At 52.1% G+C, this 24,694-nt stretch overlaps 1 protein-coding gene across 3 annotated transcripts in view; it reads right to left on the bottom strand.

The window, feature by feature from the left end:
• Positions 1 to 24,694, bottom strand: part of EIF5B (eukaryotic translation initiation factor 5B) — a 181,880-nt gene that overhangs the window by 10,311 nt on the left and 146,875 nt on the right. For all 3 annotated transcript variants that reach the window (XM_075336406.1, XM_075336407.1, XM_075336408.1), the window contains 2 exons: positions 6,615 to 6,753; positions 6,065 to 6,226 (listed from right to left, as the gene is read on the bottom strand). In XM_075336406.1, coding sequence (XP_075192521.1) covers positions 6,065 to 6,226; positions 6,615 to 6,753 — 301 coding nt within the window. The remainder of the gene's footprint in view (positions 1 to 6,064; positions 6,227 to 6,614; positions 6,754 to 24,694) is intronic.

Genomic DNA, 24,694 nt, shown 5'->3' with positions numbered 1-24,694 from the left:
GTCCCAACAGCGGAGAATGTCCAGCTGCAGGGGGCGCAGATGGAACTGGGCAAAGGGAACAGCCTCCATGGACGCCACCAGTTGACCCAGCACCTGCATCAGACGCCTGAGGGTATAACGGTGGGGCCTCAGGAAAGAGCGCACCGCCAGCTGGAGTGACAGCTGTTTGTTTAAGGGCAACTTCACAAGTGCCGGCAAAGTCTCGAACTGCATCCCTAGGTACGTGAGACTCTGGGTCGGAGTCAGAGTGGATTTGGGAAGATTGACAAGCCACCCGAATTGGGCTAGAGTGGCGAGAGTGAGCGAGACACTCCGCTGACAGTCTGCACTGGATGGAGCCTTGACTAGAAGGTCGTCCAGGTAAGGGAGCACTGCCAACCCCTGGAGGTGCAGAACCGCAATCACTGCTGCCATGACCTTGGTGAATACCCGAGGGGCCGTGGCTAACCCGAAGGGGAGAGCCACGAATTGGAAATGATCTTCTCCTATTGCAAAACGTAGCTGGTGTGAAACTGCAATTGGCACATGTAGATGGGCATCTCTGATGTCGATGGACGCCAGGAAATCCCCTTGGGTCATTGAGGCAATGACTGATCGCAGAGACTCCATGCGAAAGTGCCGCACCCGAACATGCTTGTTGAGAAGCTTGAGATCCAGGATGGGCCAGAAGGTACCGTCCTTTTTGGGAACTAGGAAGAGGTTTGAGTAAAAACCTCCGAACCGTTCCCGGGCGGGAACTGGTACAATTACTCCATTGGCCTGCAAGGCTGCCACGGCCTGTGAGAAGGCGGCGGCCTTGGAGCAGGGGGGAGTTGAGAGAAAAAATCTGTTTGGCGGGCTGGAAGAGAATTCTATCCTGTAGCCGTGAGAGATGATATCTCTCACCCACTGATCGGAGACTTGTTGAAACCAAGCGTCGCCAAAGTGGGAGAGCCTGCCACCGACTAAGGACGTTGCTGGAGCGGGCAGAGAGTCACGAGGAGGCTGCCTTAGTGGCAGACCCTCCTGCGGTCTTCTGTGGACGCGCTTTTGGGCGCCAGTTGGATTTCTGGTCCTTAGCTGAGTTAGCGGACGAGGCGGAGGGCTTAGAGGACGACCAGTTGGAGGAACGAAAGGAGCGAAACCTCGACTGATTCCTACCCTGGGCGGGTTTCCTGGTTTTGGTTTGTGGCATGGAAGTACTCTTCCCGCCAGTAGCTTCTTTAATAATTTCATCCAGCTGTTCACCGAACAGCCGGGAACCAGCAAAAGGGAGCCCAGCAAGGTACTTCTTTGAAGAAGCGTCTGCCTTCCACTCTCGAAGCCACAAGATCCTGCGGATAACGAGGGAATTAGCCGAAGCCACCGCAGTGCGGTGAGAAGCCTCTAGCATGGCAGACATGGCAGAAGATGAAAAAGCTGAAGCTTGAGAAGTTAAGGCAACCTTCTCGGGCATAGATTCCCTGGTGAGGGAATGCATCTCCTCTAGAGAAGCAGAGATGGCTTTGAGAGCCCACAGTGCTGCAAAAGTTGGGGAAAACGCGGCCCCCGCCGCTTCATACACGGATTTGGCCAGAAGGTCAATCTGACGGTCAGTGGAATCCTTAAGGGAGGTGCCATCAGCCACCGACACAACGGTCCGGGTTGAGAGCCTAGACACCGGAGGGTCTACCTTTGGGGAGTGAGCCCACTCCTTGACCACCTCAGGTGGAAAGGGAAAACGGTCATCAGAACCACGCTTTGGGAAGCGTTTGTCAGGACAGGCCCTGGGTTTGGTCAAAGCGGTCTGAAAACTGGAGTGGTTAAAGAACACACTCTTTACTCGCTTAGGCGAGGTAAACTGGTGCTTTTCTGCCAGAGAGGGTTGCTCCTCTGATACTGGCGGATTGAGATCCAGTACAGAATTAATGGAAGCAATCAAGTCACTAAGATCTGAGTCACCCTCGGAAAGATCAATGGGGTACATGGAGTTAGTCTCCGAGCCCCCTGTAAAGGCATCCTCCTTATCTTGCGAGTCAGCTCTTGAATCAGAGCCGCGGGATGAGGAGGGAGAGGAAACCCTGCACCTCCTCTTAGGAGGACGGGGTCTGGGCCCTGATGATGTATCCTCTGTGAGTTCTGGTGGACGGAGGTCAGATGATAGAGATCCTAAAGGACCCTTAGCAAGAGCATTAGAGGCACCCTGTGAAGGGGGCTGATGCATATTCATCAAAGTCCTGGACAGAAGTCCCATGGACTCAGCAAAAGACTGGGAGATAGACCTAGAGAAGGACTCTACCCAGGCCGGGGGTTCAGCCACAGGTGCAGAAGCAGCCTGAGAGACCACTGGGGGTGAGACTCCAGGCTGTGGCACCGCCAAGTTAGAGCAGACATCACAATGTGGATAGGTGCTCGGTTCAGGCAGCAGGAGCTTACATGCAGCGCATACAGTATAAAGCTTTGGAGACTTGCTCCTCGTGTGAGACATGCTGCTGGAGTGGGGACTCTACAAAGAGAACTGAACCCTAGGGAGTATATACAGAGGTCCACAACCAGAAACCGGCTGTGGCTTACCAGACCGCTGGAAGCTGTGTTGTGTGCCCTCCAGATCCCGAAGCCCGGACCCCCAATGCACAGCACCTCAGCAGGGATGCAGAGTGCAGGAAGGCCCAGCGCAGAGTGAACCCTGTTTAGGAAAATGGCCGCCGGAGCTAAGAGAGGGGGCGGGACTTTGGAGGCGTTCCTGTAGGAAAGCGGGATCTGGAGGGCCATAGAGACCTGCACGGGAGGAGACACGCACAAGCAGTGGGGAGTGTCCCTCCCCTGTGCAGGACGGCCGCCGGGAGGAGGCGTGCCTGTCCCTCTGCATGAGTGACATGCGAGGGCAGTTAACAGAAACTAGGCCTCCGGCAAAGCCGGGGCCTAAATTTGAGCGGCGAGGCCAACGCGCAGGCACCATCGGCGCGGTTCTCGGGCGAAAGCTAGAGAACCCGCCGTAAATGACAAAATAAATACAGTAAGCACACTCTCCCCATACAATAAAGAACAGGGACCCCCAACATATGAACGTCTCAGGTATTTAGCTGCTGAGACGCAGGGCCAGGTCCCTGGGGATGAGTGCTCCGGTCCAGCAGAGTCCTAAAGGGCTGTGGATGGAGACCGGTCTCCTGCCAGGCATGGAGACCGCGCTGGCTCCCACTTCAAGCCAGAGCCCAGGAGGGATGGTGAAGGAGCACGGCATGTAAGGCTCCAGCCTTGGAAATCAACCTTACAACACCACCGACACAGTGGGGTGAGAAGGGACATGCCGTGGGTCCAGACGTGGACCCGCACTTCGTCAATCTCTTTCCAAAAAAAAAAGAAAAAATCATATGAGAATGCATGTGTGGATGTATGCCTCCTGAATACAAAGCGATAAACTGGCTGTGACTGGCTCACCAGGGGGTGTATAAGCTCAGAGGGAGGAGCTACACTTTTACGTGTAGTACTTGGTGTGTCCTCCGGAGGCAGAAGCTAAACACCCAAGGTCTGGGTCTCCCAAAGGAACGATAAAGAAAAAAGCTACAACGGATTCCGTTGTTTTGCAGGATCCGTCGCCTCAGTTGTGCTACTATATGCAACGCATCCGTTATATCCGTCACACAACGCAATGCGACAGATGCCACACAACGCAAGTGTGAAACTAGGCTAAGCAGTGTGAAAAGAGACGGCAGCATTCAGTAGTTCAAAAGGCTTACAAGTCGCAGCAAATTTAACTGTTAAAAAGGTTTGTGTTGAATAGGTCATCCAACACTTGAACAGTTTGTATATGGTACACATTGATATCATGAAATGGATATCAAGGTAGATGGAACAAAAAGATGATGGGGACTAGTGCTGGTGTTTACAGCGAGACAACCCTGATCATACAGTTAGGTCCAGAAATATTTGGACAGTGACACAATTTTCGCGAGTTGGGCTCTGCATGCCACCACATTGGATTTGAAATGAAACCTCTACAACAGAATTCAAGTGCAGATTGTAACATTTAATTTGAAGGTTTGAACAAAAATATCTGATAGAAATTGTAGGAATTGTACACATTTCTTTACAAACACTCCACATTTTAGGAGGTCAAAAGTAATTGGACAAATAAACCAAACCCAAACAAAATATTTTTATTTTCAATATTTTGTTGCGAATCCTTTGGAGGCAATCACTGCCTTAAATCTGGAACCCATGGACATCACCAAACGCTGGGTTTCCTCCTTCTTAATGCTTTGCCAGGCCTTTACAGCCGCAGCCTTCAGGTCTTGCTTGTTTGTGGGTCTTTCCGTCTTAAGTCTGGATTTGAGCAAGTGAAATGCATGCTTAATTGGGTTAAGATCTGGTGACTGACTTGGCTATTGCAGAATGTTCCACTTTTTTGCACTCATGAACTCCTGGGTAGCTTTGGCTGTATGCTTGGGGGTCATTGTCCAGCTGTACTATGAAGCGTCGTCCGATCAACTTTGCGGCATTTGGCTGAATCTGGGCTGAAAGTATATCCCGGTACACTTCAGAATTCATCCGGCTACTCTTGTCTGCTGTTATGTCATCAATAAACACAAGTGACCCAGTGCTATTGAAAGCCATGCATGCCCATGCCATCACGTTGCCTCCACCATGTTTTACAGAGGATGTGGTGTGCCTTGGATCATGTGCCGTTCCCTTTCTTCTCCAAACTTTTTTCTTCCCATCATTCTGGTACAGGTTGATCTTTGTCTCATCTGTCCATAGAATACTTTTCCAGAACTGAGCTGGCTTCATGAGGTGTTTTTCAGCAAATTTAACTCTGGCCTGTCTATTTTTGGAATTGATGAACGGTTTGCATCTAGATGTGAACCCTTTGTATTTACTTTCATGGAGTCTTCTCTTTACTGTTGACTTAGAGACAGATACACCTACTTCACTGAGAGTGTTCTGGACTTCAGTTGATGTTGTGAACGGGTTCTTCTTCACCAAAGAAAGTATGCGGCGATTATCCACCACTGTTGTCATCCGTGGACGCCCAGGCCTTTTTGAGTTCCCAAGCTCACCAGTCAATTCCTTTTTTCTCAGAATGTACCCGACTGTTGATTTTGCTACTCCAAGCATATCTGCTATCTCTCTGATGGATTTTTTCTTTTTTTTCAGCCTCAGGATGTTCTGCTTCACCTCAATTGAGAGTTCCTTAGACCGCATGTTGTCTGGTCACAGCAACAGCTTCCAAATGCAAAACTACACACCTGTAATCAACCCCAGACCTTTTAACTACTTCATTGATTACAGGTTAACGAGGGAGACGCCTTCAGAGTTAATTGCAGCCCTTAGAGTCCCTTGTCCAATTACTTTTGGTCCCTTGAAAAAGAGGAGGCTATGCATTACAGAGCTATGATTCCTAAACCCTTTCTCCGATTTGGATGTGAAAACTCTCATATTGCAGCTGGGAGAGTGCACTTTCAGCCCATATTATATATATAATTGTATTTCTGAACATGTTTTTGTAAACAGCTAAAATAACAAAACTTGTGTCACTGTCCAAATATTTCTGGACCTAACTAACTATTCCAGAGCATCCAAAGAGAAAATTTCTCCCTAACAAAATTTACACAACTAATTGCTCTCTTAGGCAGACCATAGACTCGATTTTGTATGAAACAAACATATTACAGGCTAATCAAGTCTTCAGGATTTCTTAAACATTTCTCATTTGTGAAAAAAATTTGACGTATTGCATATTTTTTTATTTTATATTGGAATCAGCATCTTTCATTTGGGTAAAATCAGCAAAAAATACGTAGGTCTGATGAATTATTTTTTTTCAAATGTATATCAATGTTATCATTTGTTAATAACCTTTTAAGATGACTGGGTGACACCATTGTTTCGACATCCCAAATTACATCTAACGGTGATTAAACCAAACATGCTGTTTAAATGAAACGGAGATGTAACACTGTAGAGATAGGAGACTGACAACTAGGAGTAGATACTGAACTTCCCGTCCTATAGTATCTAAAATTGGCATTCTACTCCAGCACTGCGTATTCCCTGAGGGACTGACAAGGAACCAGACTTTGTAATCAGATAACACTTATTAACTTACCTTGCTAACAAGGAAATCTGTAGCCTCAAAATGTCTTCCAAACATCTTTGGAGACTCCCCAGGGATAGGTTCTATCTTCACACAGACCTCTTGGCCCTTTTTTGCGGCATCTACAGTCTTGTGGTTAATTTCAATACTGGTAACTATTCCAATATCTACAAACTAAAAAGACAAAATGTACTTTATAAAGCAGACTACTTCATGGAGTTCTTGGTGCCCCCCCCCCCACTACCACATCAGGAGGTAAGGTATGCCGAAGATGCCAGGACATGTGGACAAAATGCCAACTATCGTTCACCTATCCCAGTCATTGGGATATACCAATACTGCATATATAATCACATTTGCCTCATTTTCCTGCATACACTTAGCTAAGGTTCACGCCAAGGAGTGGTATGTAGTGTACTGACATGTCATCAAGTACTGAGACTAGGCACATGTGTAATGAGTATTAAGGGCAACAGAAAGAAACAATTCTAATTGTAATGACCAATAAACTCATACACAAAACATGGAAGCATTAACATGAACAACCAAAATGTTGACTTACATTTTTACTAGGTACACATATGGGTGTTCCCTGTTTAAGCTGACCAGATTCCACAATCACTCCCATGACAATGGGATCCCGAGAATTAAAGATGAACTGTGGAAGAATTCTCATTTTACACGGGAATACAGCAATATGTCTGTAAAAAGGTAAACAAAAACACAATTGGGTATAGAAAGAATGAGAAATCCAAGAAAAAAAAAAATACGCAAGTTTATATGAAATACCGTATTTTTCATTTTATAAGACACACAGGACTTTAAGACACACTCCAAATTTAGTGGAGGAAAAAAACGGAATTTTGTTTACTTACCGTAAATTCCTTTTCTTCTAGCTCCTATTGGGAGACCCAGACAATTGGGTGTATAGCTTCTGCCTCTGGAGGCCACACAAAGTATTACACTTTTAAAAAAGTGTAACCCCTCCCCTCTGCCTATACACCCTCCCGTGGATCACGGGCTCCTCAGTTTGGTGCAAAAGCAGGAAGGAGAAAACTTATAAATTGGTCTAGGGTAAATTCAATCCGAAGGATGTTCGGAGAACTGAAGACCATGAACCCAAAGAACAAATCAACATCAACAACATGTGTACACAAAAGAACAACCAGCCCGAAGGGCACAGGGGCGGGTGCTGGGTCTCCCAATAGGAGCTAGAAGAAAAGGAATTTACGGTAAGTAAACAAAATTCCCTTTTTCTTTGTCGCTCCATTGGGAGACCCAGACAATTGGGACGTCCAAGAGCAGTCCCTGGGTGGGTAAAGCAATACCTCAATAAAAAGAGCCGAAAAACGGCCCCCTCTTACAGGTGGGCAACCGCCGCCTGGAGGACTCGCCTACCTAGACTGGCGTCTGCCGAAGCATAGGTATGCACTTGATAGTGCTTCGTGAAAGTGTGCAGACTAGACCACGTAGCTGCCTGACACACCTGCTGAGCCGTTGCCCGGTGCCGCAATGCCCAGGACGCACCTACGGCTCTGGTAGAATGGGCTTTCAACCCTGAAGGGAGCGGAAGCCCAGAAGTACGGTAGGCCTCGAGAATCGGTTCCTTGATCCACCGAGCCAAGGTTGACTTGGAGGCCTGAGATCCCTTACGCTGGCCAGCGACAAGGACAAAGAGCGCGTCTGAACGGCGCAGGGGCGCCGTGCGAGACATGTAGACCCGGAGTGCTCTCACTAGATCCAAAGAGTGCAAATCCTTTTCACACTGGTGAATTGGATTAGGGCAAAAGGAAGGCAAGGAGATATCCTGATTTAGATGAAAAGGGGATACCACCTTAGGGAGAAATTCCGGGACAGGACGCAGAACCACCTTATCCTGGTGAAAAACCAGGAAGGGAGCTTTGCATGACAGCGCTGCAAGCTCAGACACTCTCCGAAGTGATGTGACTGCCACCAGGAAGGCCACCTTCTGAGAAAGACGGGAGAGAGAGACATCCCGCAGCGGCTCAAAAGGCGGCTTTTGAAGAGCCGTCAGGACCCTGTTAAGATCCCAAGGTTCCAACGGACGTTTGTAAGGTGGAACCATGTGGCAAACCCCCTGCAGGAACGTGCGGACCTGCGGAAGCCTGGCTAGACGCGTTTGAAAAAACACGGAGAGCGCCGACACTTGGCCCTTGAGAGAGCCGAGGGACAAACCCTTGTCCATTCCAGATTGTAGGAATGAAAGAAATGTGGGTAATGCAAACGGCCATGGAGGAAAACCGTTATCAGAGCACCAGGATAAGAAGTTTTGCCAAGTCCTGTGATAGATCTTGGCGGACGTTGGTTTCCTGGCTTGTCTCATGGTGGCAATGACATCCTGAGATAACCCTGAAGACGCTAGGAGCCAGGACTCAATGGCCACGCAGTCAGGTTGAGGGCCACAGAATTCAGATGGAAAAGAAGGGAATTTTGTTTACTTACCGTAAATTCCTTTTCTTCTAGCTCTAATTGGGAGACCCAGACAATTGGGTGTATAGCTACTGCCTCCGGAGGCCACACAAAGTATTACACTTAAAAGTGTAAGGCCCCTCCCCTACTGCCTATACACCCCCCGTGGGATCACGGGTTCCTCAGTTTTAGTGCAAAAGCAAGAAGGAGGAAAGCCAATAAACTGGTTTAAGTAAATTCAATCCGAAGGAATATCGGAGAACTGAAACCATTCAACCTGAACAACATGTGTATACAAAAAAACAGGGGCGGGTGCTGGGTCTCCCAATTAGAGCTAGAAGAAAAGGAATTTACGGTAAGTAAACAAAATTCCCTTCTTCTTTGTCGCTCTATTGGGAGACCCAGACAATTGGGATGTCCAAAAGCAATCCCTGGGTGGGTAAAATAATACCTCATGATAGGGCCGTAAAAACGACCCTTTTCTACAGGTGGGCAATCGCCGCCTGAAGGACTTGTCTACCTAGGCTGGCGTCCGCCGAAGCATAGGTATGCACCTGATAATGCTTGGTAAAAGTGTGCAGACTTGACCAGGTAGCCGCCTGGCACACCTGCTGAGCCGTAGCCTGGTGCCGTAATGCCCAGGAGGCACCCACGGCTCTGGTAGAATGGGCTCTTAGCCCTGAGGGAACCGGAAGCCCCGCAGAACGGTAGGCTTCAAGAATTGGTTCCTTGATCCACCGAGCCAGGGTGGATTTGGAAGCTTGCGACCCTTTACGCTGGCCAGCGACAAGGACAAAGAGTGCATCCGCGCGGCGCAGAGGAGCCGTGCGGGAAATGTAGATTCTGAGTGCTCTCACCAGATCCAACATATGCAAATCCTTTTCACATTGATGAACTGGACGAGGACACAAAGAAGGTAAGGAGATATCCTGATTGAGATGAAAGGGGGATACCACCTTAGGGAGAAACTCCGGAATCGGGCGCAGCACCACCTTATCCTGGTGAAATACCAGGAAGGGAGATTTGCATGACAGCGCTGCTAGCTCTGACACTCTCCGAAGAGACGTGACCGCTACTAGAAAAGCCACTTTCTGAGAAAGGCGAGACAGGGAAACATCCCTCATAGGCTCGAAAGGCGGCTTCTGAAGAGCAATTAGAACCTTGTTCAGATCCCAGGGCTCTAACGGCCGCTTGTAAGGAGGGACGATATGACAAACCCCCTGCAGGAACGTGCGTACCTGAGGAAGTCGTGCTATGCGCTTCTGAAAAAATACAGATAGCGCAGAGACTTGTCCCTTAAGGGAGCCGAGCGACAAACCTTTTTCCAACCCGGATTGCAGGAAGGAAAGAAAAGTGGGCAAAGCAAACTTCCTGAGCAGAGCACCAAGCTAAGAATATCTTCCACGTCCTGTGGTAGATCTTGGCAGAGGTTAGTTTCCTAGCCTGTCTCATGGTGGCAATGACCTCTTGAGATAATCCTGAAGACGCTAGGATCCAGGACTCAATGGCCACACAGTCAGGCTCAGGGCCGCAGAATTCTGATGGAAAAACGGCCCTTGAGACAGCAAGTCTGGCCGGTCTGGTAGTGCCCACGGTTGTCCTACCGTGAGATGCCACAGATCCGGGAACCACGACCTCCTTGGCCAGTCTGGAGCGACGAGGATGGCGCGGCGGCAGTCGGACCTGATCTTGCGTAGCACCCTGGGCAACAGTGCCAGAGGTGGGAACACATAAGGTAGCCGGAACTGCGACCAATCTTGAACTAAGGCGTCCGCCGCCAGAGCTCTGAGATCGTGAGACCGTGCCATGAAGGCCGGGACCTTGTTGTTGTGCCGGGACGCCATTAGGTCGACGTCCGGCATCCCCCAGCGGCGACAAATTTCCTGAAACACGTCCCGGTGAAGAGACCATTCCCCTGCGTCCATACCCTGGCGACTGAGGAAGTCTGCTTCCCAGTTTTCTACGCCCGGGATGTGAACTGCGGATATGGTGGATGCCGTGTCTTCCACCCCCGTCAGAATCCGCCGGACTTCCTGGAAGGCTTGCCGACTGCGTGTCCCTCCTTGGTGGTTGATGTATGCCACCGCTGTGGAGTTGTCCGACTGAATTCGGATCTGCTTGCCTTCCAGCCACTGCTGGAAGGCTTGTAGGGCAAGATACACTGCTCTGATTTCCAGAACATTGATCTGAAGGGTGGACTCCTGCTGAGTCCACGTACCTTGAGCCCTGTGGTGGAGAAAAACTGCTCCCCACCCTGATAGACTCGCGTCCGTTGTGACCACCGCCCAAGATGGGGGTAGGAAAGACTTTCCTATTGACAATGAGATGGGAAGAAGCCACCAATGAAGAGAATCCTTGGTCGCCTGAGAAAGGGAGACGTTCCTGTCTAGGGACGTCGACTTCCTGTCCCATTGGCGGAGAATGTCCCATTGTAGTGGACGCAGATGAAACTGCGCGAAAGGGACTGCCTCCATTGCTGCTACCATCTTCCCCAAGAAGTGCATGAGGCGTCTCAAGGGGTGCGACTGGCCCTGAAGGAGAGATTGCACCCCTGTCTGTAGTGAACGCTGTTTGTCCAGCGGAAGCATCACTATCGCTGAGAGAGTATGAAACTCCATGCCAAGGTATGTTATCGATTGGGTCGGGGTGAGATTTGACTTTGAAAAGTTGATGATCCACCCGAAACTCTGGAGAGTCTCCAGCGCAACGTTCAGGCTGTGTTGGCATGCCTCTTGAGAGGGAGCCTTGACAAGTAGATCGTCCAAGTAAGGGATCACAGAGTGACCCTGAGAATGCAGGACTGCTACTACTGCTGCCATGACCTTGGTGAAAACCCGTGGGGCTGTCGCCAGACCAAATGGCAGGGCTACGAACTGAAGGTGTTAGTCTCCTATAACGAAGCGTAGAAAACGCTGGTGCTCTGGAGCAATCGGCACGTGGAGATAAGCATCTTTGATGTCTATTGATGCTAGGAAATCTCCTTGAGACATTGAGGCGATGACGGAGCGGAGGGATTCCATCCGGAACCGCCTGGTTTTCACATGCTTGTTGAGCAGTTTTAGGTCCAGAACAGGACGGAAAGACCCGTCCTTTTTTGGTACCACAAACAAATTGGAGTAAAAGCCGTGACCTTGCTCCTGAAGAGGAACAGGGATCACCACTCCTTCTGCCTTTAAAGAGCACACCGCCTGCAGAAGAGCATCGGCTCGGCCGGGAGGCGGAGAAGTTCTGAAGAATCGAGTTGGAGGACGAGAACTGAACTCTATCCTGTACCCGTGAGACAGAATGTCTCTCACCCAACGGTCTTTGACATGTGGCAGCCAAATGTCGCCAAAGCGGGAGAGCCTGCCACCGACCGAGGATGCGGAGAGAGGAGGCCGAAAGTCATGAGGAAGCCGCCTTGGTAGCGGTTCCTCCGGCTGCTTTCTTTCGGCGTGACTGAGCCCGCCAAGAATCTGAGCCCCTCTGATCCTTTTGAGTCCTTTTGGACGAGGAGAATTGGGACCTGCCCGAGCCTCGAAAGGACCGGAACCTCGACTGTCCCCTTCTCTGTTGGGGTTTATTTGGTCTGGGCTGAGGTAAGGATGAGTCCTTACCCTTGGACTGTTTAATGATTTCATCCAATCTTTCACCAAACAGTCTGTCACCAGAAAATGGCAAACTGGTTAAGCACTTCTTGGAAGCAGAATCTGCCTTCCATTCCCTTAACCACAAGGCTCTGCGTAAAACCACGGAGTTGGCGGACGCCACTGCCGTACGGCTCGTAGAGTCTAGGACAGCATTAATAGCGTAAGACGCAAATGCAGACATTTGGGAGGTTAAGGACGCTACTTGCGGACCAGATGTACGTGTGACAGTGTCAACCTGCGCAAGACCAGCTGAAATAGCTTGGAGTGCCCATACGGCTGCGAATGCTGGAGCAAACGACGCGCCGATAGCTTCATAGATGGATTTCAACCAGAGTTCCATCTGTCTGTCAGTGGCATCTTTAAGTGAAGCCCCATCTTCCACTGCCACTATGGATCTAGCCGCAAGCCTGGAGATTGGGGGATCCACCTTTGGACACTGGGTCAAGCTCTTGACCACCTCAGGGGGAAAGGGATAACGTGTATCCTTAAAACGTTTGGAGAAACGCTTATCCGGATAAGCGTGGTGTTTCTGGACTGACTCTCTAAAGTCAGAGTGGTCCAGAAAAGTACTCAATTTACGCTTGGGATACCTGAAATGGAATTTCTCCTGCTGTGAAGCTGACTCCTCCACTGGAGGAGCTAGGGGAGAAATATCCAACATTTTATTGATGGACGCTATGAGATCATTCACTATTGCGTCCCCATCAGGTGTATCCAGATTGAGAGCGGTCTCAGGATCAGACTCCTGATCAGCTACCTCTGCCTCATCATATAGAGAGTCCTCTTGCTGGGACCCTGACCAGTGAGATGAAGTCGAGGGTCGCTCGTAGCGAGCTCGCTTAGGCTGTCTGGGACTGTCGTCCGTGTCAGAGCCATCACCCCGGGATGCATGGGACCCCCCCGGAGCACGGATTTGTTCCAAATGAGGGGGGCCAGGGAGCATTGAATCAACAGTGCCCATGGTCTGATGTACCGGTCTGGACTGCAAAGTCTCAAGGATTTTAGTCATAGTCACAGACAATCTATCAGCAAAAACTGCAAATTCCGTCCCTGTCACCTGGACAGTGTTCACAGGTGGTTCTCCTTGGGCCACCTCTAGCCGAGGCCCCGGCTGAGCAAGTGCCACAGGGGCCGAACATTGCACACAATGGGGGTCAGTGGCACCAGCCGGTAGAACAGCCGCACATGCGGTACAGGTAGCATAGAACGCCTGTGTCTTGGCCCCCTTGCCTTTTGCGGACGACATGTTGTCTAGCAATCTAGGAGGGTATATAGCCAAGAATAGCGACCGTACAGGGCAATGTATAGAATACAAGCATATACAAATGAACACTTCGGCACAAGTGGTGTCAGCACCCGAGGTGCCGCTTACCGCCCGCTCCAAGCGGGTGTGTGGTCGCCAGAATCCCGTGTCTGGGTCTCCCAGAGCTTGTCTCCCTTCTCCACTGAGACTGCAAACAGGAATGGCTGCCAGCGTCCTGTGAAGAGGGGCGGGCCGTGGGCGTGCCCCAGACAAAGTGCGGGAAACTGGCGTCCCACTGTGCCCAGTGAGGGGGGTTGGAGTATGCTAAGCAGACTCCAACCCTCGGCGCTGAAGTTCAGCACAGCTTCCCGCCCTTCCCCTGACTGGCAGGCCTGGGGGCGGGAACGAAACGGAACTAGGCCGCAAAAGCCGGGGACTCGATTTATAAGCGCGGCCGCCGTATAAGCGCGGCCAGCGCGGAAGTCCCCGGCGCACCACAAGTCCCAGCCGCGTCGCAGCGCTGCTGTAAAAACCGCCATCAGCGGCCGGCGCGGTAGTTCCTAACACATAAACTCACTCAGCAAGCTGTAGTGAGTATAGCACAAGCGCGCTGCGCTGCTGCCCCCGGCGCACTAACACACCCAGCAATGCTGGTGTGTCTGTGCGCGATTTGTACGGGGACACAGAGTACCTTAATGTAGCAGGGCCTTGTCCCTGACGATACTCAGCTCCATGTCCAGCAGATCCCCAGGGCTGTGGACGGAGCACGGTCTCCTGTGCCTGAAGACAGATAGGATCCCACTTCACCCAGAGCCCTAAGGGGATGGGGAAGGAAAGCAGCATGTGGGCTCCAGCCTCCGTACCCGCAATGGGTACCTCAACCTTAACAAACACCTCCGACAAAAGTGGGGTGAGAAGGGAGCATGCTGGGGGCCCTAGTATGGGCCCTCTTTTCTTCCATCCGACAAAGTCAGCAGCTGCTGCTGACTAAACAGTGGAGCTATGCGTGGATGTTAGCCTCCTTCGCACAAAGCATGAAAACTGAGGAACCCGTGATCCCACGGGGGGTGTATAGGCAGTAGGGGAGGGGCCTTACACTTTTAAGTGTAATACTTTGTGTGGCCTCCGGAGGCAGTAGCTATACACCCAATTGTCTGGGTCTCCCAATAGAGCGACAAAGAAACGGGCCTTGTGACAGCAAGTCTGGGCGGTCTGGAAGTGCCCACGGTTGACCCACCGTGAGATGCCACAGATCTGGATACCACGACCGCCTCGGCCAGTCTGGAGCGACGAGAATGGCGCGACGGCATTCGGACCGGATCTTGCGTAGTACCCTGGGCAGCATCGCCAGAAGGGGAAACACGTATGGCAGTCGAAACTGCGACCAATCCTGGACCAAAGCGTCCGCTGCTAGAGCTCTGTGATCCTGAGACCGTGCCATGAAGGCCGGGACCTTGTTGTTGTGTCGTGACGCCATGAGATCGACGTCCGGCGTTCCCCAGCGGCGACAGATCTCTCGAAACACGTCTGGGTGAAGAGACCATTCCCCCGCGTCCATGCCCTGACGACTGAGAAAATCTGCTTCCCAGTTTTCTACGCCCGAGATGTGAACTGCAGAGATGGTGGAGTCTGTGTCTTCCACCCCTTGCAGAATCCGCCGGACTTCCTGGAAGGCTTGACGACTGCGAGTGCCGCCTTGGTGGTTGATGTAGGCGACGGCAGTGGCGTTGTCCGACTGGATTCGGATCTGCCTGCCCTCCAGCCACCGATGGAAAGCCAATAGGGCTAGATATACTGCCCTTATCTCCAGGATATTGATCTGAAGGGACGATTCTATTGGAGTCCAGGATCCTTGAGCCCTGTGGTGGAGAAAAACCGCTCCCCAACCTGACAGGCTCGCGTCCGTGGTGACCACGGCCCAGGTTGGGGGTAGGAAGGATTTTCCCCGGGCCAGAGATGTGGGTAGGAGCCACCACTGAAGTGATGTTTTGGTTGCGAGGGAAAGAGATGTTCTTGTCGAGGGAAGCAGCACTCTTGTCCCATTTGCGAAGAATGTCCCATTGGTGTGGCCGTAGATGGAATTGCGCGAACGGCACTGCCTCCATGGCTGCAACCATCTTCCCCAGGAAGTGCATAAGGCGCCTTAAGGGGTGTGACTGACTCCGAAGAAGTGACTGCACCCCCGCCTGCAGAGAAAGCTGTTTGTCCCGCGGTAGCATGACTAACGCTGGCTGGGTATGAAATTCCATCCCGAGGTAAGTCAGTGATTGGGTCGGCGTCAACTTGGATTTCGGGAAATTGATGATCCACCCAAACTGCTGGAGAGTCGCCAGAGTGACGGTAAGACTTTGTTGACACGCCACCCGAGAAGGGGCCCTGACTAGGAGATCGTCCAAGTAAGGGATCACCGAGTGGCCCTGAGAGTGCAGGACCGCCACGACGGATGCCATGACTTTGGTGAAAACCCGTGGGCCTGTCGCCAGGCCGAAAGGCAATGCCACGAACTGGAGGTGTTCGTCCCCGATGGCGAAACGAAGGAAACGTTGATGTTCGGGTGCGATCGGCACATGGAGATAAGCATCTTTGATGTCGATCGATGCTAGGAAGTCTCCTTGTGACATCGAGGCGATGACCGAGCGGAGAGATTCCATCCGAAAACGTCTGGTTCTCACATGTCTGTTGAGCAGCTTGAGGTCCAGAACGGGACGGAAAGACCCGTCCTTTTTTGGCACCACGAACAAGTTGTAGTAAAATCCGCGACCACGTTCCTGAAGGGGAACGGGAATCACAACTCCTTCCATCTTTAGAGCGTCCACCGCCTGAAAAAGTGCGTCGGCCTGTGCGGGGGGTGGGGAAGTTCTGAAAAAACGAGCCGTAGGTCGAGAGTTGAACTCTATCCTGTAACCATGAGACAGAATGTCTCTCACCCATCGGTCTTGAACGTGTGGCCACCAGGCGTCGCCGAAGCGGGAGAGCCTGCCACCGACCGAGGATGTGGCTAGATGAGGCCGAGAGTCATGAGGAGGCCGTCTTGGAGGCAGTGCCTCCTGCGGCCTTTTGGGGGCGTGACTTGGACCGCCACGCATAGGAGTTCCTCTGGCCTTTCTCCGGCCGGTTGGACGAAGAGGATTGGGGCTTGGCGGAGGGACGAAAGGACCGAAACCTCGATTGGATTTTTCTCTGCTGAGGTCTCTTAGGTTTGGACTGGGGTAAGAAGGAGTCCTTTCCCGAGGATTCCTTAATAATCTCATCCAACTGTTCGCCAAACAAACGTTCGCCAGAAAAAGGCAAACCAGTTAAGAACCTTTTGGAAGCAGAGTCTGCTTTCCATTCGCGCAGCCACATGGCCCTGCGGACTGCCACGGAGTTAGCGGATGCCACAGCCGTACGGCTAGCAGAGTCCAGGACGGCGTTCATGGCGTAGGACGAAAATGCTGATGCCTGAGAGGTCAAGGAAGACACATGCGGAGCAGAATTCCGCGTGACAGCATTAATCTCAGTCAGACATGCCGAGATTGCTTGGAGAGCCCACACAGCCGCAAAGGCCGGGGCAAAAGACGCGCCCGTGGCCTCATAAATAGACTTCACCAAGAGCTCTATCTGTCTGTCAGTGGCATCCTTCAGGGAAGCCATCGGCAACAGACACAACGGACCTAGCAGCCAATCTAGAGACTGGCGGATCCACCTTGGGTGAGTGTGCCCAGCCCTTAACGACTTCAGGTGGAAAGGGATAACGCGTGTCAGAGTGCCTTTTAGCAAAACGCTTGTCCGGGACCGTTCTGGGCTTCTGGACAGCGTCCCTGAAGTTAGAGTGATCAAAGAACGTATTGCGCGTACGTTTGGGGAATCGAAATTGGTGTTTCTCCTGCTGAGAAGCCGATTCCTCTACAGGTGGAGGCGGGGGAGAGAGATCCAACACCTGGTTGATGGACGAGATAAGATCATTTACTAAGGCGTCCCCCTCAGGGGTATCAAGGTTGAGGACGAAGTCAGGGTCAGAGCCCTGAGCTCCCACGTCCGCCTCGTCATCCTGAGAGTCCTCAAGCTGAGATCCAGAGCAGCGTGAGGAGGCGGGGAAGAGTCCCAGCGAGGCCGCTTAGCCGGTCTGGGACTGCGATCCGGGCAGGAGTCCTCCGCCTGGGACCTAGGGGCTATCCTGGGAGCGCGCTGCGGCGCGGACCGAGAAGGCCCTGGAGGAGAGAAACTAACAGGGGCCAGGGCCTGTGAAGAGCCCGGTCTGGACTGCAATGCCTCAAGGAGCTTAGATGACCATTTGTCCATAGACTGTGCAATGGATTGAGAAAGTGACAGAGAGTTTCTCAGCGAAAGAGGCCAACGACGGTGACTCTGTCCCTGCAGCCTGCTCAGGAGGAGCAGGGGGATCTACATGAGCCGAGGGGCCACAAGTGCCCTAGGCTTCGGCTGAGCAAGCGTGGCAGGAGTCGAGCATTGATCACAGTGAGGATAGGTGGATCCCGCAGGCAACATAGCCCCATAAGAGGTACAGGCTGCGAAAAAAACCTGTGCCTTAGGGGCTTTGCTCCTTGTGGATGACATGCTGTAAGCAATAAGTGTCCCTTAGGAGAGCGACCACTGAGGGTATATGGGAAAGGGTTATACAGCCGTTCCGAATGAAGGGAATTTTGTTTACTTACCGTAAATTCCTTTTTTTCTAGCTCCAATTGGGAGACCCAGACAATTGGGTGTATAGCTATGCCTCCGGAGGCCACACAAAGTATTACAATAAAAGTGTAACGCCCCTCCCCTTCTGCCTATACACCCCCCGTGCTCACGGGCTCCTCAGTTTTGGTGCAAAAGCAAGAAGGAGGAAAAAATTATAATTGGTTTAAAGTAACTTCAATCCGAAGGAATATCGGAGAACTGAAACCATTCAACATGAACAACATGTGTACACAAAAAACAGGGGCGGGTGCTGGGTCTCCCAATTGGAGCTAGAAGAAAAGGAATTTACGGTAAGTAAACAAAATTCCCTTCTTCTTTGTCGCTCCATTGGGAGACCCAGACAATTGGGACGTCCAAAAGCAGTCCCTGGGTGGGTAAATAATACCTCATAATAGAGCCGTAACCGGCTCCGTCCTACAGATGGGCAACCGCCGCCTGAAGGACTAGCCTACCTAGGCTGGCATCCGCTGAAGCATAGGTATGCACCTGATAGTGTTTCGTGAAAGTGTGCAGGCTCGACCAGGTAGCCGCCTGACACACCTGCTGAGCCGTAGCCTGGTGCCGCAAAGCCCAGGACGCTCCCACGGCCCTGGTAGAATGGGCCTTCAGCCCAGAGGGAACCGGAAGCCCGGAGGAACGATAAGCCTCGAGAATTGGTTCCTTGATCCACCGAGCCAGGGTTGACTTGGAAGCTTGTGTCCCTTTACGCTGGCCAGCGACAAGGACAAAGAGTGCATCCGAGCGGCGCAGGGGCGCCGTACGAGAAATGTAGAATCTGAGTGCTCTCACCAGATCTAGCAAGTGCAAATCCTTTTCACATTGGTGAACTGGATGAGGACAAAAAGAGGGTAAGGAGATATCCTGATTGAGATGAAAGGGGGATACCACCTTAGGGAGAAATTCCGGAACCGGACGTAGCACCACCTTGTCCTGGTGAAACACCAGGAAGGGGGCTTTGCATGACAGCGCTGCTAGCTCAGACACTCTCCGAAGCGAAGTGACTGCTACTAGGAAAACCACTTTCTGCGAAAGGCGTGAGAGAGAGATATCCCTCATTGGCTCGAACGGTGGTTTCTGAAGAACCATCAGCACCCTGTTCAGATCCCAGGGTTCTAACGGACGCTTGTAAGGAGGTACGATGTGACAAACCCCCTGCAGGAACGTGCAAACCTGTGGAAGTCTGGCTAGGCGCTTCTGAAAAAAGACAGAGAGCGCAGAGACTTGTCCCTTAAGGGAGCCTAGTGACAAACCCTTTTCTAATCCGGATTGAAGGAAGGACAGAAACGTGGGCAAGGTAAACTGCCAGGGAGAAACACCCTGAGCAGAGCACCACGACAGGAATATTTTCCACGTCCTGTGGTAGATCTTGGCGGACGTTGGTTTCCTGGCCTGTCTCATGGTGGCAATGACCTCTTGAGATAATCCTGAAGACGCTAGGATCCAGGACTCAATGGCCACACAGTCAGGTTCAGGGCCGCAGAATTCAGATGGAAAAACGGCCCTTGAGACAGCAAGTCTGGTCGGTCTGGTAGTACCCACGGTTGGCCGACCGTGAGATGCCACAGATCCGGGTACCACGACCTCCTCGGCCAGTCTGGAGCGACGAGGATGGCGCGGCGGCAGTCGGCCCTGATCTTGCGTAACACTCTGGGCAAAAGTGCCAGAGGGGGAAACACATAAGGGAGTTGAAACTGCGACCAATCCTGAACTAAGGCGTCTGCCGCCAGAGCTCTGTGATCTTGAGACCGTGCCATGAACGTCGGGACCTTGTTGTTGTGTCGGGACGCCATTAGGTCGACATCCGGCATGCCCCAGCGGCAACAGATCTCCTGAAACACGTCCGGGTGAAGGGACCATTCCCCTGCATCCATGCCCTGGCGACTGAGAAAGTCTGCTTCCCAGTTTTCTACGCCCGGGATGTGAACTGCGGATATGGTCGAGGCTGTGGCTTCCACCCACAGCAGAATCCGCCGAACTTCCTGGAAGGCTTGCCGACTGCGTGTCCCGCCTTGGTGGTTGATGTATGCCACCGCTGTGGAGTTGTCCGACTGAATTCGGATCTGTTTGCCTTCCAGCCACGGCTGGAACGCTTTTAGGGCAAGATACACTGCCCTTATCTCCAGAACATTGATCTGAAGGGAGGACTCTGCCTGAGTCCAAGTCCCCTGAGCCCTGTGGTGGAGAAAGACCGCTCCCCACCCTGACAGGCTCGCGTCCGTCGTGACCACAGCCCAGGATGGGGGCAGGAAGGATTTCCCCTCCGACAGAGAAGTGGGAAGAAGCCACCACTGAAGGGAAGCTTTGGCTGCCCGAGAAAGGGAGACGTTCCTGTCGAGGGACGTCGACTTCCTGTCCCATTTGCGGAGAATGTCCCATTGAAGTGGGCGCAGATGAAACTGCGCAAAAGGAACTGCCTCCATTGCTGCCACCATCTTCCCTAGGAAGTGCATGAGGCGTCTCAGGGGGTGTGACTGACCATGAAGGAGAGATTGCACCCCTGTTTGTAGTGAACGCTGTTTGTTCAGCGGAAGCTTCACTATCGCTGAGAGAGTATGAAACTCCATGCCAAGATATGTCAGTGATTGGGCCGGTGTCAGATTTGACTTTTGAAAATTGATGATCCACCCGAAACTCTGGAGAGTTTCCAGAGCAATGTTCAGGCTGTGTTGGCATGCCCCTTGAGAGGGTGCCTTGACAAGTAGATCGTCTAAGTAAGGGATCACCGAGTGTCCCTGAGAGTGTAGGATTGCTACCACTGTTGCCATGACCTTGGTGAAGACCCGTGGGGCTGTTGCCAGGCCAAAAGGTAGTGCCACGAACTGAAGGTGTTCGTCCCCTATGGCGAAGCGCAGGAAGCGCTGATGCTCTGGTGCAATCGGAACGTGGAGATAAGCATCTTTGATGTCTATTGATGCCAGGAAATCTCCTTGGGACATTGAGGCGATGACGGAGCGGAGCGATTCCATCCGGAACCGCCTGGTTTTCACATGCTTGTTGAGCAGCTTTAGGTCCAGAACGGGACGGAAGGATCCGTCCTTTTTTGGCACCACGAACAAGTTGGAGTAAAAACCGTGACCCCGTTGCTGAAGAGGAACCGGGATCACCACTCCTTCCTCCTTCAGGGTGCCCACCGCCTACATAAGAGCCTCGGCTCTGTCGGGGGGTGGAGATGTTCTGAAGAAACGAGTCGGAGGACGAGAGTTGAACTCTATCATGTAACCGTGAGATAGAATGTCTCTCACCCATTACTTTTACTTGTGGCAGCCAGGCGTCGCAAAAGCGGGAGAGCCTGCCACCGACCGAGGATGCGGTTTGAGGAGGCCGAAAGTCATGCGGAGGCCGCTTTGGGAGCGGTTCCTCCGGCGGTCTTCTTAGGACGTGACTTAGACCGCCATGCATCGGAGTTCCTCTGATCTTTCTGAGGCCTTTTGGACGAGGAAAATTGAGATCTGCCCGCGGTCCGAAAGGACCGAAACCTCGATTGTACCTTCCGTGGTTGAGGTCTGTTTGGTCTGGACTGGGGTAAGGATGAATCCTTTCCCTTGGATTGTTTAATGATTTCATCCAAATCGCTCACCAAACAAGCGGTCGCCAGCCAATGGCAAACCGGTTAAGAACTTTTTGGAAGCAGAGTCTGCCTTCCATTCACGTAGCCACATGGCCCTGCGGAGTACCACCGAGATGGCGGATGCCACCGCCGTACGGCTCGCAGAGTCCAGGATAGCATTAATGGCGTAGGACGCAAACGCCGACGCCTGATTGGTTAAGGACACCACTTGCGGGGCAGATGTACGTGTTTCTGCATTAATCTGCGCCTGACAAGCTGAGATAGCTTGGAGTGCCCATACGGCAGCGAATGCTGGGGCAAAAGACGCGCCTATAGCTTCATAGATGGATTTCAACCATAGTTCCATCTGCCTGTCAGTGGCATCTTTGAGTGAGGCCCCATCTTCCACTGCAACTATGGATCTAGCCGCCAGTCTGGAGATTGGAGGATCCACCTTAGGACACTGAGTCCAGCCCTTGACAACCTCGGGGGGGAAGGGATAACGTGTGTCCTTAAGACGCTTGGAACAACGCTTGTCTGGACAGTCTCGGTTTTTCTGGATTGCCTCTCTGAAGTCAGAGTGATCCAGAAACATATTTAATGTACGCTTTGGAAACCTGAAACGGAATTTCTCCTGAGCAGCAGACTCCTCAATTGTAGGAGCTGGGGGAGAAATATCCAACACCTGATTGATGGTCGCTATAAGGTCATTCACTACTGCGTCACCTTCAGGCGTATCTAGGTTAAGAGCGGCTTCAGGATCAGAATCCTGATCTGATACCTCCGCTTCATCCTCCAGAGAGTCCCCCTGCTGGGACCCTGAACAGTGTGATGAGGTGGAGGGATTTTCCCAGCGACCCCGCTTGGTCGGCCTGGGACTGCGGTCCGTGTCAGAGACCTCACCCCGGGACCCATGGGTCACCCCAGGGGCACTTTGCTGTTCCAATTGAGGGGGACCAGGGGTCAAGGATTGGATAGAGCCCGGGGCCTGAATCACCGGTCTGGACTGCAATGCTTCCAGTATTTTAGCAGACCATTTATCCATAGTCTCAGACAGTTTGTCAGCAAAGGCTGCAAACTCCGTCCCTGTCACCTGGACAGTGGGAGCAGGTGGATCCACCTGGGCCACCAGTCGCAGAGGCTCCGGCTGAGTAAATGCCACAGGGGCCGAGCATTGCACACAATGAGGGTCAATGGAACCTGCCGGTAGTACAGCTGTACATGAGGTACAAGTTGCAAAGTACGCCTGTGCTTTGGCACCCTTGCTTTTTGTGGTCACCGGATTCCCTGCCTGGGTCTCCCTGTGTTGTCTCTCCTCTCCAGCGTCTGAATCGCTGACAGGAATGGCTGCCGGCGTTCTGTGGGGAGGAGGAGATCGTGGGCGTGCCCAAGAAAAGTGCGGGAATCCAGTGCCCCACTGTACTGAGTGAGGGGGGAGGAGGATACTAATGTATGCTCCAGCCCTCCGCTGACGATTCGTGCAGCGTCCCGCCCCTTCCCTGACTGGCAGGCCTGTGGGCGGGAATAAACGACACTAGGCCGCAGAAGCCGGGGACTAAAGTTATAAGCGCGGCCGGCAATAAGCGCGGCCGCGCGGTAGTCCCCCGGCGCACAAACACACCCAGCAGTGCTGGAAAGTGTCTGGCACAAGGGCTCCATGTCCGGCGCACTAACACACCCAGCCGTGCTGGAAAGTGTCTGGCACAAGCGCTCCATGTCCGGCGCACTAACACACCCAGCAGTGCTGGAAAGTGTCTGGCACAAGCGCTCCATGTCCGGCGCACTAACACACCCAGCAGTGCTGGAAAGTGTCTGGCACAGGCGCTGCATGTCCGGCGCACTAACACACCCAGCCGTTGCTGTAATGTGTCTGGCACCAGCGCTCCATGCGCGGTCCCCACGGGGACACAGAGTACCTCATAGTAGCAGGGCCTTGTCCCTGACGATACTCAGCTCCTATCCTGCAGATTCCCAGGGGCTGCGGAGGGAGCACGGTCTCATGTGCCTGGAGACCGATCCTGGATCCCACTTCACCCAGAGCCCTAAGGGATGGGGAAGGAAAATAGCATGTGGCTCCTGCCTGTGTACCCGCAATGGGTACCTCAACCTTAACAACACCGCCGACAAAGTGGGGTGAGAAGGGAGCATGCTGGGGGCCCTGTTATGGGCCCTCTTTTCTTCCATCCGACCTGGTCAGCAGCTGCTGCCGACCAAGCTGTGGAGCTATGCGTGGATGTCTGCCTCCTTCGCACAAAGCATAAAAACTGAGGAGCCCGTGAGCATGGGGGGTGTATAGGCAGAAGGGGAGGGGCGTTACACTTTTAGTGTAATACTTTGTGTGGCCTCCGGCGGCATAGCTATACACCCAATTGTCTGGGTCTCCCAATGGAGCGACAAAGAAATATTATTTTATATATCTATATCTATATCTATATCTATATCTATATCTATATCTATATCTATCTATCTATCTATCTATCTATCTATCTATCTATCTATCTATCTATCTATCTATCTATCTATCTATATATATCTATCTATCTATCTATCTATCTATCTATCTATCTATCTATATATATATATATATATATATATATATATATATATATCACGGCACCCTAGGGGAACCAGCACCGGGTGACCGGTGTGGCTTACCAACCGCTGGTGTCCTCCAGATTCCCTGTCGTGGGTCCCCCGGAGCTGTAGAGCTGTGCAGCTGCAGCATACACCGGCAGAATGCCAAACATGGCCGCCGGAGCTCTCAAGGGGGGAGTGGAGCCATGGGCGGCGCCGGCAAAGAAGGGAATTTTGTTTACTTACCATAAATTCCTTTTCTTCTAGCTCCAATTGGGAGACCCAGACAATTGGGTGTATAGCTACTGCCTCCGGAGGCCACACAAAGCATTACACTTAAAAGTGTAAGGCCCCTCCCCTTCTGCCTATACACCCCCCGTGGGATCACGGGCTCCTCAGTTTTAGTGCAAAAGCAAGAAGGAGGAAAGCCAATAACTGGTTTAAAAACAAATTCAATCCGAAGGAACATCGGAGAACTGAAACCAATCAACATGAACAACATGTGTACCCGAAAAAAACAAAAATCCCTAAGAAAA

This window comes from Anomaloglossus baeobatrachus, chromosome 2 (assembly GCF_048569485.1).
Source record: "Anomaloglossus baeobatrachus isolate aAnoBae1 chromosome 2, aAnoBae1.hap1, whole genome shotgun sequence".
NCBI lineage: Eukaryota > Metazoa > Chordata > Amphibia > Anura > Aromobatidae > Anomaloglossus > Anomaloglossus baeobatrachus.
This window is presented reverse-complemented; position numbering and strand designations above follow the sequence as displayed.